Source organism: Passer domesticus, chromosome 20 (assembly GCF_036417665.1).
Source record: "Passer domesticus isolate bPasDom1 chromosome 20, bPasDom1.hap1, whole genome shotgun sequence".
Classification (NCBI taxonomy): Eukaryota; Metazoa; Chordata; class Aves; order Passeriformes; family Passeridae; genus Passer; species Passer domesticus.
The window spans coordinates 11,853,768-11,868,154 of record NC_087493.1 but is presented as its reverse complement, the minus strand read 5'-3'; the positions used below and the strand labels follow the sequence as shown (position 1 = coordinate 11,868,154).

At 59.4% G+C, this 14,387-nt stretch overlaps 1 protein-coding gene across 2 annotated transcripts in view; it reads left to right on the top strand.

Moving 5' to 3' along the window:
• The window catches only part of NTN1 (netrin 1), a 76,261-nt gene that overhangs the window by 56,212 nt on the left and 5,662 nt on the right, over nt 1–14,387 (top strand). For both annotated transcript variants that reach the window (XR_010349643.1, XM_064395550.1), the window contains exons 4-5: nt 1,723–1,776; nt 10,406–10,480. Coding sequence is in view for 1 of the 2 variants with exons in the window: in XM_064395550.1 (XP_064251620.1) it covers nt 1,723–1,776; nt 10,406–10,480 (129 nt within the window). In the remaining variant the exon portion in view is untranslated. The remainder of the gene's footprint in view (nt 1–1,722; nt 1,777–10,405; nt 10,481–14,387) is intronic.

Sequence of the window (14,387 nt, the reverse complement as noted above, 5' to 3'; positions counted from 1 at the left end):
TCACAGCTGGATGCTGAAGTAAACAGGTTTTTCTGTCCAAAATCAGTGCTGCACTCAGCTCAGACCAGGAGCTGCTCCTTTGAAGGAGTTGCCACCACAGCTGAGGACCCTGGGTTGCTGAAGGGGCTCTTGCACTCACACAGCCCTCCCAGAAACACGGGTGGGTTTACCTTTGGCTTCCTTGGGTTTGCTTTTCAATTTGCCTTCCCAAGGCAGGCACAGCTCCCAAAATGCCTCCACTGCAGGCTCTGCTCTGCAAACACTGGATGCCCTCAGCCCCTGGGAGGGGGTCCAGTCCTGTGCCCCTCTCTGCTGCCTGGGGTTTGCTGCTGTGGAACCTTCCAGTGCTCCTTGTGGGACACCCCCACCTGCCCTAACAAAACAAGGCACCAAAATCAGTGTGCCTGGGGTGGGATGGAAGGAGGAACTGCTCCCTAAGGGTGATTCCCTGCTGTTAAAAGGAGAAAAAGGCCCAGCAAGAAAAGTGAAGGGTAAAAGATGCAAGCTTTGTTGGGGACCCACAGTCTGCTCCCACACCACTGCCCCCCCAGCATGGCCATTGCCAAATCCTGGGGCAGAGACCCTTTCTCCACCTTCTGCTGAAGAAAACATACATTCCAGGGTGGTTTGGGGTCACTAGAGATTCATTTTCCCCCGTGTTGCAATGGGACAGCAAGAGCCCAAAGCAGAGCCTTGTTGTCCCCAGGACCTCCAGCCATGGCTCCAGTCTGCTGTGCAGCAAGTGTGCACAAAGGTTGATCATGAATCCTTCCCCAGGGCCAGGGGAAATCAGAGAGCAAACTGTGCCTTGCATCAGCTCCCTCAGGATTCATGGCACTAAATAAAGACAGGCCAGGATTTCAACACGGCCCAGCCAGGGTTTGGGGCTGGGCACTGTCACTCTCTGATTTACCACTCGTAATTCCCTGCTCCCAGAGACTTGTAGCCATGAAAATAACACCTTGGGTCTGTGTCAGGCCAGCAGGAGCACCCCCAGCCCAGCTGTGGGATGGCTGTGCTAACTGCATGAAGGTGAGCCACCCCAAAAATCACCTGCTGCTGACTGGGCTGCAGCCCCAGGAGCTGCTGCCACACCCCAGCAAGCCCTGCCTTGGTGGCCGTGCACTCCTGGGTGTTCCCATGCCAGCATTCCCAGGAATGCAGGGAAATGCCAGCACCGTGCCCTACATGCAGGAAGGGCATCCAAGGGGAGCATCCTGCACAGCTGGGACCAGCTCCCTCCATCCACAGCCCATCCTCTCAGCAAGCACAGCCCGGCCTGGCAAGGAAGCTCCCGAGCATGCTGTGGTTTCAGCTCTGCAGAGCCGGCCCCAAGTCAGAGCCAGGCCCAGGGAATTGGCACCAGATGTGTTTGTGTTTCCTTTAGACGTGGGAGGCAGCCTTGCATCCCAGCAGAGCCAGCAGTGCCTGCACCCTGCCTCCAAACGTGACAGCAGCTGGAGGGGACACCCAGGACAGGCAGTGACAGACCCACAGGGGCTGGGTGCAGCACGCAGCCAAAAACCAATTTTTTTGTTAAAAACCCCCTTTGTGACACCTTTGAGGGACTCCTGATCCCCAGCTCCCCTGTGCTGCTCGGGGGGCTCCTGCTGGCAGACAGGGCCGGGAGGGGAGCCTGCAGTGTGCAGGGAGCAGGCTGGCTGGCTCTGGAATAACCTCTGCTCCTTCTCTCCTCTCCTCTGCGCCCCGGGTGCCCCGCAGAGATCCCAGCTGCTCCTCCCACCACGGCCGCCAGCAGCGCCGAGGAGCCCGCAGGTACGTTCTGCTCTGCTCTGCTCTGCTCTTTGGAGCACCTCGGGGTAAATGTCTGTCCTGCCATCACCTCCCTGGAGATAAATCGCACCAAGGGCATGAATCCTGTGGCTGGTACCAGGGTGGGTGCTTTCCTTCTCTGCCCAGACGTGCTGGAAGCACGGGTGCAGCACCCTGAGACCTGCTGCTCCTCGGTGTGCAGGAGCTTTTCCTGCTGGACCTGTGAGTACAGGGGCTTACCCAGTGCTGGGAACCACAGCTGTCCCCCTGTCACCGAGGGGCTCTGGTGGCACTGACCAGGGGGTGGCAGAGGGTTCCACAAAGGCTGACTTGTCCTTGCTGCTGGTTCCAGGGTATTTGAGCCCCGGCTCTGAAGGCCATGAGGTGTAAAAGCTGTTTGCTTTTGTCTCAGTAGTGCAGGAGGGTTCATAAATGAAGCAGTTTGTACTGAAAGTGGCAGATGTCACCTTGGATTGATCCCTGGGCCGTGGCCTGTGGCAGGGATTGTCACCCAGGGGACATTTCAGTGCCCAGTGTCCCAGGCTCTGTGGGACCGATTGCAGGGACAGGTTTTACCCGTGCAAACACAGCCTGCCACGGGACAGGGGCTGCTCAGGGCTCTAAGGCAGCTGAGCTGGCAGAAAGCTGATCACTGAGAACATCCAGCAGGGTTTGAGCCCTTCCTTGGCCCAGGAGCCCTGGCTGCAGGCTGGGCAGGCTACCCACGGTCTGGGAGGGTGGGAAATGCCTGCACAGTGCCCTGGGGATGGATCCCCGTGTCCCTGCAGGGCCACATGCCCCCACTCCCTGCCCAGAGGCGGGACCAGGGATCCCACCAGGAGCCTTCTCTCAGTGGAAGCCCAGAGAAGGCTGAGCCAAGCTGAGCAATCCATCAGGCCCAGAATCCCATCATGATTCTTCTCACTGGGATTTTATTTTGGAGTTTTTAAGCACTGCCTTGTCCAAGGAGCTTGACCCCTGCATATTTCATCCCTTTTCCTCCACGGGGAGCATCCAGCAGTGCTGTGTCTTGGCATCCCTCAGCTCCCACCCCCACCCTGCTGAAACCTGGGGGGGTTTTCACAAACCCCTAAATCAGTGTCTGCGAGCCAGGGCTCCCACGCTGTGGGAGAAAAAGGGTTTGGAAACAAGGTGGGAAAAGCAATTGGTGGGAGACTCTGAGTGCAGGCACTTGTGGGAGAGGGGCAGCTCCATTTCCTGCCCTCGTGGCCACGTGGACAGAAAGTGGCCAAGAGCTGAGGGAGCATCACCCATGGCAGAGGAGCACGGGCCAAAGCTGGCCTTGGAGCGAGGGGTGGGACGCATCTCTGGTGTGGGGGGTCCTGCCTGGCTCTGCTTTGCTCTCAGGGGTCCCAATCAGTTTGGGAAAACAGGCCAAAAGTGGATTGTTTAGATGACATGCATCCATGCTCTCCCATGCTGGGAGACTGGAGGAAGAGGAGGGGCTGCTCCTCATTCCTGCTGCCAGGCAAGAGGAGCTTTTCTGGTGCTTTTTTGGTCCCTCTCAGACAGAAGAGACCACAGTGAAAGGACAAACAAAAATAGCAGTGTGGGGGGGTGAAGGTTTACAAACCTGCCAGTCAGTCCTTGTCTTATCTGAATCAAATCCAGATTTTCTGGGGAATGATTATCTGAGGTGGATGATTTCAGCCAGGGGCCTTAAATAGAACCAGGTGATGGGATTGATGCAGCTCCCCATGGTTTTCCCCTGGAAATCAACTTCTGCAGTTTCAAAACCAGATCTGGCCCTTCCAAATGTCGTTTTGGGCCCTTTTGTTCCTGGCTGGTGGGGAGAGGCTGGATGTAAATGCAGGAAAAGGAAAAGCCGGCTCTGGGCATCCCTGGCCTCCCCAGACCCAGAGCAGCTCTGGCTGCATTTCAGCTGTCCCAGAGGGCAGAGGAGACCCGGGGCAGAGCTGGCTGCATGCTGTGGTACCCAAAGTTTAACCTGAATCCTCCCCCAAGAACCAGGAACGGGGAAACTGCCCTCCCTGGTGAGCTGGAGCTCCTGTTTCAGCACCGGCAGGGAGAAAAGCCCGAGCCTTGGCTGTGGGGAGGTGTCAGCCCTGCCGAGAGCCGGGAGCATCCCGAGCCTGGGAACAAAGCGCTGCCCAGCTCCCTGCGGCGCAGGGAAATCCTCAATTCACTCCCCCGGGGTAAATCTGGGCTCAGCCCGGGAGTCTCCAGCTTTGTACCCATCCAAAGGAGGAATTCATTCAGCCCTGCCCGGGCTTTCTCTGCCTTGTCCCAGCTGTAAGCGAGGTGATGGATTGGCTGCGTGATTGATTGACTGATTGATTGATCAGCAGCATCCAGCTCCCTCTGAAAGGGTTCTCATGCTGATCCCAGTGAATGGCTGGGAACACAATGGGGGAGAGGGGCTTCCAGTGAGGGAGCTCCTGGTCACTTCAAAACAGCTCAGAAAGTCTGCAGGAAAAAACGAAACCCCCCGAAAGTGCTGAAATGCAGATAAGCTTCATGCACAACAGCACCGTGCTCTCATCATCCCAGTGCCAGGCTTCCTGCAGCCCCACATCCATTCACTCCTCCATCCCTGCATGCCTCCAGCCCCACACCCCTGCATCCCTCCAGCCCCACACCCCTGCACCCCATCCCTCCACCCCAAACCCCTCCATTCTTCCACCCCCTTAATTCTTTCATCCCCGTGTCCCCTAATCCCCTTTATCCCCACATCCCACCACAGGCAAGCCTCGAGCTTCAGAGCCAGGACTGACAAGCTCCCCCTCCCCGTCCTGGGCCATTTCCAGGGGCTGATTCCCCCTGGGGACACGAAGCTCTTGTCCCCAGCACCAGCTCCCTGTTCCTGCATCTCTCCCCGAACAGAAAACTGTGATTTTGCCCCTGGGCTGGGAGCTGCTGCCAGGCAGGGATTTATGGGGTGCCGGGCTCTCGAGGACAGAGGTTTTCCTAGGAAGGACATTGTGTGGGGGGACAGCCTAGTCACATCCTGGAGGTGCTGGTCCTGCTGGGCCACCGGGGCTGGTGGCCGCAGGGCGCGCCGGGGCTGCGGAGGTGGGAAGGGGCTGCAGAGGTGGAAGGGGCTGCGGAGGTGGAAGGGGCTGCGGAGGTGGGAAGGGGCTGCGGAGGTGGGAAGGGGCTGCGGAGGTGGGAAGGGGCTGCGGAGGTGGAAGGGGCTGCGGAGGTGGGAAGGGGCTGCGGAGGTGGGAAGGGGCTGCGGAGGTGGAAGGGGCTGCGGAGGTGGAAGGGGCTGCGGAGGTGGAAGGGGCTGCAGAGGTGGGAAGGGGCTGCAGAGATGGAAGGGGCTGCGGAGGTGGGAAGGGGCTGCGGAGGTGGGAAGGGGCTGCGGAGGTGGAAGGGGCTGCGGAGGTGGGAAGGGGCTGCAGAGGTGGGAAGGGGCTGCGGGCTCCCGGGAATCCCTCGCTGCCGCTTTCCAGCCGCTCCAGGCGAGAGGCTTTAATCTAATTACATGCTTTATTTGCGCCAATTTGTTTTTCAATCAATCTTGCTCAGCCAGAAGAAAGGAGGCTACTGCGGGCTCATTTGCACCTTCTTGTTCCAAGGGAGAGGTTAATGGCCGTTATCCGCGGGATCTGCGCTCCCGGCTCGGCCCCGGCCGCGCTGCCCGCCCGGGAGCTCCGGAGCTGAACCGGAGCACGGGCAGAGAGCGGCCAGTGGCACAGGGACAGCTTTGGGACTCCTGGCTGTGAGGAGCCGCTGCAGGCAGGGCTCGGGATGCTCCTGCCAGGGGCTCCCGAGGTGGCATCCCGCAGGAAAGAGTTTGTGTATCCATTGCCAGGCAGCAGCGGAGTCCCAAGGGAATGTTTGGGTCTGCAAAGCAGTAAAAGAAACAAATGAATAAGAGTGGAAATTACTCCTCCTGCTTTCCCTGCCCCGCCGGGCAGTGGCACGGCTCAGTGCCCTGGGGCTGTGCCCAGCACAGGGCAGGGCTGGCCTCGGTGCCCTGTGCTGGTGCCAAGGGCAGGGAGATGCTCTGAGGGAGAGCAGAAGATGCTCTGATGCTCAGCAGGTGCCTCTGCCTTGGCAGACTGGGCACAGACCCCCCTCAGCTGGCAGGACAAACCCCTGCCAGCTCCTGGGGACTGCTGCTCCCAGCTGGGAGGTGACAAGGACAGACCAGGTCACCTGGTTAAACACCACCCAGTGCCCGAGGCTTGCTGGGCACCGAGGCTGGCACAGACCCTCTGGGGGCAGATCAGGGCCCTGCAATCCCTGCCCACAGGCTGAGGCTGCTTCAGAGCTGGGGCACATCCCCTGGGTAACACAGCAGGCACAGCTGGAGCAGCCCAGCCCCAGCTGACCCAGGTCCAAGGCCTGCAAGGGACGTGGCTCCCTGCTCCAGCCCCTGGCCGTGCTGGAGGAGCAGCCAAGGCCACCCTGCAGGGGACACCGGCTGTCCTGCAGCTGCCCGGGGGTGACGGGCACTCATTTGCACAGGATAATTGCAAAGGGCATCGTGCAGGACAGCTGGGTCACAGCCAGGTGAGAGGAGAAGAGCCAATTAGTGATAACAGAGCCAATTAGTGATAACAGAGCCAGTTAGTGATAACAGAGCCAGTGCAGTGATAACAGAGCCAGTTAGTGATAAGAGAGCCAGTGCAGTGATAACAGAGCCAGTGCAGTGATAACAGACCCCTGTCCACTCAGTGGCCAGACAAGGATGCAGCAAAGCACAGGACAAGCGATGCCACTGCTGGAATGAATAACCTGGGAAGGATTCTCTGCCTTAGCTTTGCTATTTTATTGAAGCTTCTTTACATTAAAGCAGCCAGCTCCGAGGCAGACTCCCAGTGGAGTCCTGCACAAATTGAATTACAGCAGTGATCCCTGTCAGTCACTGTGAGCCAGAGGCTGCAGTCCCTGCGCTTGTCCCACAGGGATGAGCCCATCCCTGCTCCCTGGGAAGGCAGAGGGCCCCTGCAGAGCACCGCCTCCTTCCCCAGGACGTGTGCTCAGCACAGAGCCAGCAGAGCAGGGCTGGAGCTCTCTGAATGACTCTAGCAGTCATTCCCTGGACTGATGGGGGACGTGGTAAAATGATTCTTTGGGATGGAAGCAAGGGGCAGCCTCAGTGCTGTGGGAAGCAGCAGTTCATGGACACCTGGGGAAATCTCCAGAGGCCTGAGAGCCAAAGGCATCCCTGCCACGACTGCTGCAGGGCCACCCTCTCCTGCCCCAGGCTGGATTGCATTTCATCCCCTGTCCCTTGGGAATGTGGCTCTCAGCTGCCTTGGGCTGCTCTGGGTAGCTCACAGAAAGGTTTTCCTGCCCAGGGGAACATTCTGAGCCCACACCCAGCCCCAGAGCAGACACACAACGTTGCTGCCCCTGCCCTCCCCAAGGCACCCCCCTTTTGCACCCCCCTTTTGCTCCACGAGCTTTTCCTCCAGGCCCCAGCCTCAGGCTGAGGATGTGCTGCCTGTAGAAGGGGCTGGAAATTTCTTTGCAGAGTCTGGAGAGGCTGGAGGAGCTCTCAGTCCTGTGGGGATGGGGCAGCAGGAAGCTCTGCAGAGCCATGGAGCAGCTGTAACGCTGTCCTGCACATCCCTCAGGACTGCAGCAGTTCTTGGGGCACCTGGAGAGTTCTGTGGTTGTTGGAGGGGCTCGGGGAGCCAGCCCAGGCTGTGGTTGGGAGCAGGGGGGTCCAGGACAGACACAGCTGAGAGCTGGCATTCCCCAACTCCTGCTGAAGGGAGGAATCGCTCAGGTCCAGCTTCAAAGAATAGGCAAAACTGCACCTTCCTCCCCTTGGGCACTGGTGGGGCTCTACAGCACTGAAATGCAACCCCCATCCCTCAGGAGGGGACAGAGCCTCTCGCTGCAGGGCTGCAGGAGAGCCAGGATGCAGCAGTGGCAGGTCCAGGGCTGCCTCTGGAGAAGTTAGCTCAGATTTGGAGGGAGGGCAGGACAGTGCCCTGGCAGGGAGGGCAGGGCAGTGCCATGGCAGAGAGGGCAGGGCAGTGCCCATGGCAGGGAGGGACAATGCCATGGCAGAGAGGGCAGGACAATGCCCTGCAGGGAGGGCAGGACAGTGCCCTGGCAGGGAGGGCAGTGCCCCTGCAGGGAGGGCAGGACAGTGCCATGGCAGGGAGGGCAGGACAGTGCCCCTCACCCCAGTGCTGGGGTCAGGCTGTCAGGGCCGGAGCTCCCTCCTAAGCCACAACACCTCCACTTTGGATCACAGCCCACAAAGGCATTTAGGGCCCTACCTGGGGGAAATCAATAGGAATTTAGCTGCATAAATTCGGATTAGAAATCTGAATCCCCTTGGGGATCTAAGCCTTATATCTGCATTTCCAGTTAGGTACCCAGGCCAAGAAATGTGGCTTTAATCGCTCTATCATGTCAGAATCAAGGGGCCTTTAATTTCCGTTCCCGACATGTGGCTTTCGCAGCGGCTCAAAGCTGATCTTGGAGCTGAGAGTGCAGCAAGAGGCGCCTGCTGCAGGGTCTTCCCTGCAGCAACACTCAGCACCAGCCCTGCTGCCAGCACCTCCGTCCTGCCCAGCCCCGGCTGCAGCAGCACTCCGGGCAGATCCCTGAACAAATCACGGGATGAGCACTCAGCACCCCGCAGCTCCCAGCCTCCCCACAGCAGCCCCAGACAAAGATGTTTAAACAGAAAAAAAATTCAACTTAAAAAAAAAAAAGGAAAAAAAAAGGAAAGAAAAAAGAAATTAAGCAAAACAAAGAAGGTGTTTAGCTGTGAAAAGTCTCTGCCCAGCCAGAGACTTAGCTCTATCAAGGGGATGGGCTGAGCTGCAAAGCTGCTGAAGGCTGTGCTGACACGTTTTACCGAGCTGCGAGCGACACGAAGCAGCCGCCCGCCACCTGCTCCTGTGCGGGCCGGCGGCTCCAGCGCCGCCCGATCTCTCCCGGCCCCGGCCATCCGAACGCCTGAGGTTTGTCACACAAACCTTTGGGGACACGTTTTGCAAGAGTCACATCACCGTGCCTCCTGTGCACCCTCTGTCACTGAGCTGCACATCCACCTTCTCCTCCCGTCCCTTCCCCAGCGAGAAGCAGCAGCTCAGCACAGTTCCCCAGAGCCCGGACTGCTGCAGAGTCACTGAGGAGAGCAGGCTCTGCCCTGGCAGGGCTGGCACTCCCCGCAGCGTCCCCTCAGCGCGCTGTCCCGAGGGCAGGGTGGCCTCGCAGCACCACCCACCCACAGAGCTCAGTTCTCAATTCACAGAAACCCCATCTGCCCTCCCAAAGAGGCCCCCGAGGATCCCCACGTCACCCAGGAGCCCTCCACGAGGGAGGCAAAGGAAATGAACCCGAGCAGATTCCCCCACCCAGGAAAGCAGCTCTGGCATCTGGGGGTTCCCAGTGGTTTACACCAGCTGCCTCTGCCAGGCCCAGTTCAAACCAGGCGGGGCTGTGGCACAGCCCCTGGGCTGGGGAGCGAGGACAGCGCCAGGGCAGGGCTGTGTGCAGCAAAGCAGCATCAGCCCTGCCCGGACGGGTGTCCTGAGCACCTGTGGGTGCTGTGGGCATGGGTGCTGTCCCACCACCCACAGCCCCCCGGCTGCCAAACAGCCCCGGGTGCATTCCCAGCGGGTCTCAGGCAGAATGGAATTACCGTGGCAGAGGTGCAGGGATGGGGAGCTCAGCTGGGTCAGGGATGTTTCTGTGGGGAAACAACCAGCAGCATGGCACCTTCCCCACAGCCCCTGGGGCCCGGCTGGGCACCCAGCAGAGGCTGGGGATGGACAGTGCTGGGAGAGACGGAGGCCTCCAAGGGCTGTGGCTGTGCCAAGGCCTCCTGCTGCAGCCCCGTCCTTTCTCCCTGGCTCAGGGCGCTCTGTGGGAGCTGAGGGGCCGTGGATGTGCACGGGCAGACCCCAGCCCGCTCCTGGCAGCTGGCATGGCCCAGCCCCTCTGCCACCAGGAGCCATGGTGGGCTCGTGCCCAGCGGGCACTGCCCACCTGCTGCCGCTCCCGGGGCAGGGCTGGGTGTCCCTGCAGCCTCCAGGGCCGTGCCAGTGGCCCGTGGCCCGTGGCCAGCAGCCGTGGCAGTGCCAGGGGGCCGTGCCAGGCTCCCGCCGGCCGCCCGCGAGTGTCCCAGCAGTGGGGGCCCGTTAGAAATGAAATGTTCCTGCTGGGGTATTTTATTTGCACACTTCAGCAGAGTGGACACCAAAAGGCTTTGCTAATGCTTCATGGGCTGCTAATTTCCTCAGTGACCCGCATTGTGGCGGGCTGACCCCGGCCCGCACCTCCCGGCGCTGAATGCCAAGGGCTGACACCGGCCCGGGGTAGGGGTGACAATGGGGCCTCTGTGGGCTCCGGGCCGGCTCCCCTCGCACCGGGAACAGGCAGTCTGTGTGCCTCTCAAAAGCTCTGGGTGGCACAATAAGGGAGGCCCCGGGGTCTCCCAGGAAGACGGGGAAGCCGGGCCGGGGAGGCGGGGGAGGCCGGGCCCCTTTGTGAGCAGCTTTCTTTAGAAAGGAAGGGCTCCTCAATGGCCGGCCGGGGCTGCCAGATGGATATCACAGGCACGCTGCTTATCCACGGCTCGGGGCCGGCCCCTTCCCCCAGCCTGCCTTCATCGGAACGCTAATTTGTTTTGTTAATGTTTTCGTGCCCTCCCCCTCTCTCCGCGCAGATTGTGACTCGTACTGCAAAGCCTCCAAGGGGAAGCTGAAGATCAACATGAAGAAGTACTGTAAGAAGGACTACGGTGAGTGTCCCCTGCGGCCAGGGCCACCCGGGCACAGCCGGGCTGCCCTGGGCAGAGCTGTGCCAATGGCTCTGCCAGGCGTGCACAGGCAGCTGTGTCACCTGGGTGAGCAGCCCCCGACCCTGCTTTGGGGCTGTCCCAGCGTCTGCAGGACACTCCTGTTTTCCAAGTGTTTCCCAGCGGCTTCGGGGTTATGGTGACACCATGTCCCCTCTCGCTGTGCTGTTACATGCCGCGGCTTTTGAATATTTTAAAATATTTCAAATATTTTTTTGCTGTGGGGATGAGCAGCAAGCAGTTCCCTGTCACCTGCGTCCAATCCCCCATAATTCCCAGGAGACTTCAGAGGGTGCTGCAGCCCTGGGACAGCTCACACCCGCTTCTGTGGGAGGTTTGGGTGATGGAGGTTTGGGTGATGGAGGTTTGGGTGACACCCACACCCGCTTCTGTTGGAGGTTTGGGTGATGGAGGTTTGGGTGATGGAGGTTTGGGTGATGGAGGTTTGGGTGACACTCACACCCTGTTCTGTTGGAGGTTTGGGTGACACTCACATCCGCTTCTGTTGGAGGTTTTGGTGATGGAGGTTTGGGTGATGGAGGTTTGGGTGATGGAGGTTTGGGTGATGGAGGTTTGGGTGATGGAGGTTTGGGTGACACTCACACCCTGTTCTGTTGGAGGTTTGGGTGACACTCACATCCGCTTCTGTTGGAGGTTTTGGTGACACTCACACCCAGTTTTTTTCAAATTTTGGTTGACACACACCCGGATCTGTTGGAATTTTGGGTGACACACCCAGATCTATTGGAGGTCTGGGTGACACTCACACCCGGACCTGTTGGAATTTTGGGTGACACTCACACCCGGACCTGTAGGAATTTTGGGTGACACCCTCGGTTCTGTTGGAATTTTGGGTGACACTCACACCTGGCTCTGTTTGGGGCTGCCCTGTGGGCTGCAGCAGACCCCGGGGAGCTGCGGGTGGCTAAGAGGACTCTCAGGCAGGAGATCCCAATGGATGGGGACGAGGAGCAGGGATTAGGGGAGCTGGGATGAGCTTTTCCCTCCTCTTCTCTGGCTCAGCATCACTCCTGCAGCTTCAGGAGCCAGCCAGAGCCGTGTGCTGGGGCTGCCAGCTGCGGGGACTGGGGTGCTCCCACCCGACCCTGCTGGCCACGGAAGGGTCCCCCACAGCCCCAGGGCCCCAGCCAGCCCCCAGCCACGGCAATTTGCTTTTTTGAGGACAAACCGTGGTGGAGAGGCAGCGGGGTGAGCCATGCCGGGGCAGCCCAGGCTTTCCCCAGGGCCGGGGAGGGAAGAAAGGGTTGAAAAGGTGCAGGGAGGGATAATAAAGACTTTGGGACTGACACCCCAGCAGGAAGCCAATTAGGAGGCTCTTTTCCTCACCGTTCTGCTGGCATCGCCGGGCTGAATGTCCTAAAAGGCCCTAATTAGCTTGAGCAGAGTTCCTTCTCCTTGGGCTCAATCGGGAGCTATCATCCGCCCGCTCCTCAATGGGGCTTTTTAGCTCCCCGCTTCATTCAGCCTTTCAAAGGCGGTATTTTCCCTTATTTATTTATCGTGTCTGTTTGTTTTTGTCGGGTTTGTGGTGGGGTTTTTTTTCCTTTTTATTTTAATTTGGGCTTTTTCTCCCGCGGGATGGGTTTGGGTGCAAATATTTGGAGTGCGACAGGAGGCGGGGAGGGCAGGCCGGGAGATTCGGGGAGGGGGAGGCAGGAGCAGAGGCAGAAAAGCTTTTTCTGGGGTTTTTTGGCTGCGTGGGGGAGCGCAGGGCCGCTCAGCTCCCAGAAGAGCAGGGAGAGAGGAGGGGTTTGCTGCCGTGGGGGCACTTAAATGACAAGGGGGAGCAGAAGGGGTTCTGGCTGAACCCACCGAGGGTGGAGACCCCCAGGAGGAGAGGGGTTATCTGATGAGAGCGGGTGATGCTGGTCCAGGTGAGATGTGAACACCCTGTGCTCCCCCGGGTGCCCCATCTTCTGCCCGATTTTGGGGATGTTCCTGCTCTCTGTGGGGTGTGACTGTGGTGAGGGAATCCTGGAGCTTTTAAATCTCCACGTAGCCCCTGCTGCTGAGCTGCCTGTGCTGCGGCAGGGCTGGTCCTGCACGGATGATGCTGGAAGGGTTTGCACCAGCACTGTGGTCCCCTGCTGGCCCTGCATCCCCATCCCAGCTCTGGGCAGGGAATGGGGCTGAGGAACAGAATCCTCATCCCAAAGGTGAGATCATCTGCTCGCTTTGCCCTTTCTTGGAAAAAAAAAGTAAAAAAATCCTTCCTTCAGCGGAGCCTTCTCTTAGTCACCCCCTTTGTCGAGAGGAGCTTGGCAGGGGCTGCTGGAAAAAAGCAAAACGTGTTTTCAAAAGGCAGCTTGAAAAGAGGGAGGGAGGGGGAGAACAACCCAAATCCCCAAAAAACCCAGGGCGGGAGGAAGCACCAAGCCCGGCACTCAGAGCCCCTTGCAGTGCTTGGAAAGTGAAAATTCCCATTCCTGGAGCTGAGCAGTCCCTGCTGCAGCCACGTGCTGAGGGACAGGGCCGGGGCAGCGAGGGTCCCCCAGCACCAGGGCACACCCAGGGATTAGGGATCATAAATCTCCAATATTAAACCAGTAGGAAATTGGCAACCAGAGCGAGGCAAAGCCGCCGCCAAATAAATTAAAAACTGAAAAAAAGGTGGGGGGGGGAAAATCACATTTTAACACTTTGCTCCAGCGAGGAGCCAGCCCTTTACATTCCCAAACCCAGATGGTGTCGGGGTCACCTTTGGCTGCTGGTTGGAATAAAATCCACATGGACTCCACTCCACTTGTGCAGTGAGAGGGGAGCCAAGCCTTTGGAGAACCTGCCTTGGACTGGCACATCTGGGGCTGCCACCGCTGTCCCCAGCACGCCCTTCCATATTAAATCCCCTCCTCTGTTCCCACTGCCACTCCCTGGGACCTTTCAGGGGCCAGCACAACCATGGTCCCAAACTGCCAGCTCCCACAAAGGTCTGTGCATGGCGTGGTGGGATGTTCCAGGATTCCAGCACAGGAGCACAGATTTGGCCCTGCAGCCCAGCCCTGAGTCAGCCTTAGCAGGGGGAGCCTTGAACGCAGGAGGTTTATCACAAACCCCAAATGTACATTTAAAAAGTCATTAAATAAGTAGGTTTTCCCCAGCCTCCCTGTTTTCATGGCAGCCTCAGGGGTTTGGGGCTCTGACTCAGGATCTCTGAATGCTGCAAGCACTGCTTTGCTTTCAGCCTTCAGCAGCTGCCCTCAGACGTTGTTTTGAGGCTTTGGGCTGGGTTTTGTTTTTATTAACATCAAACCATCCAGCCCTGGCCTTTCATCTCCAGCTTCCAGCCTTTGGGGCTTTCTTGTGGCTGGAGGCTCCCAGCCAGGCCTCGAGGAGCCAGGAGCATCCCTGAGCTCTGGGGATGCAGGAGGGGACCAGGGACCCTCCCTCCCCTCGCCCAGCCCGGGGACCACCCTGTCACCTTCTTCTGGCAAAGCACCAAAAGGTGGTGAGGGCTGGGAGGCACCACCCAGGTGGGAACTGCGGTTCAGGAGTGTCAGTGTCAGGTGGGATGTGGTTCCTGGGGAGCCCCTGCCCTCACCAGGACCCAGCTGTGCCCCACTGTCCCCCACTGTCCCCCACTGTCCCCCTGCTCCCCAGGCCTGAGAGCAGCCTGGGGGGCAGAGCAGGCTGCAGGGGATTGAACCTGGAGAAAAATCTCTGCGTCTCTGGGAGTGCCGGGGTGCAGGAGCCCCAGAATCCCCCCAGGGCTCGCTGCCCAGAGCTTGCAAAGGCCAGGGAGGAGCAGGCACAGGGCACGGGGGGGCAGGAGCTGGGCTGGATCCCCTCTGCTGGAACCAGGCTCAGCAGCCCCAGCTGGAGCAGTGGAAGC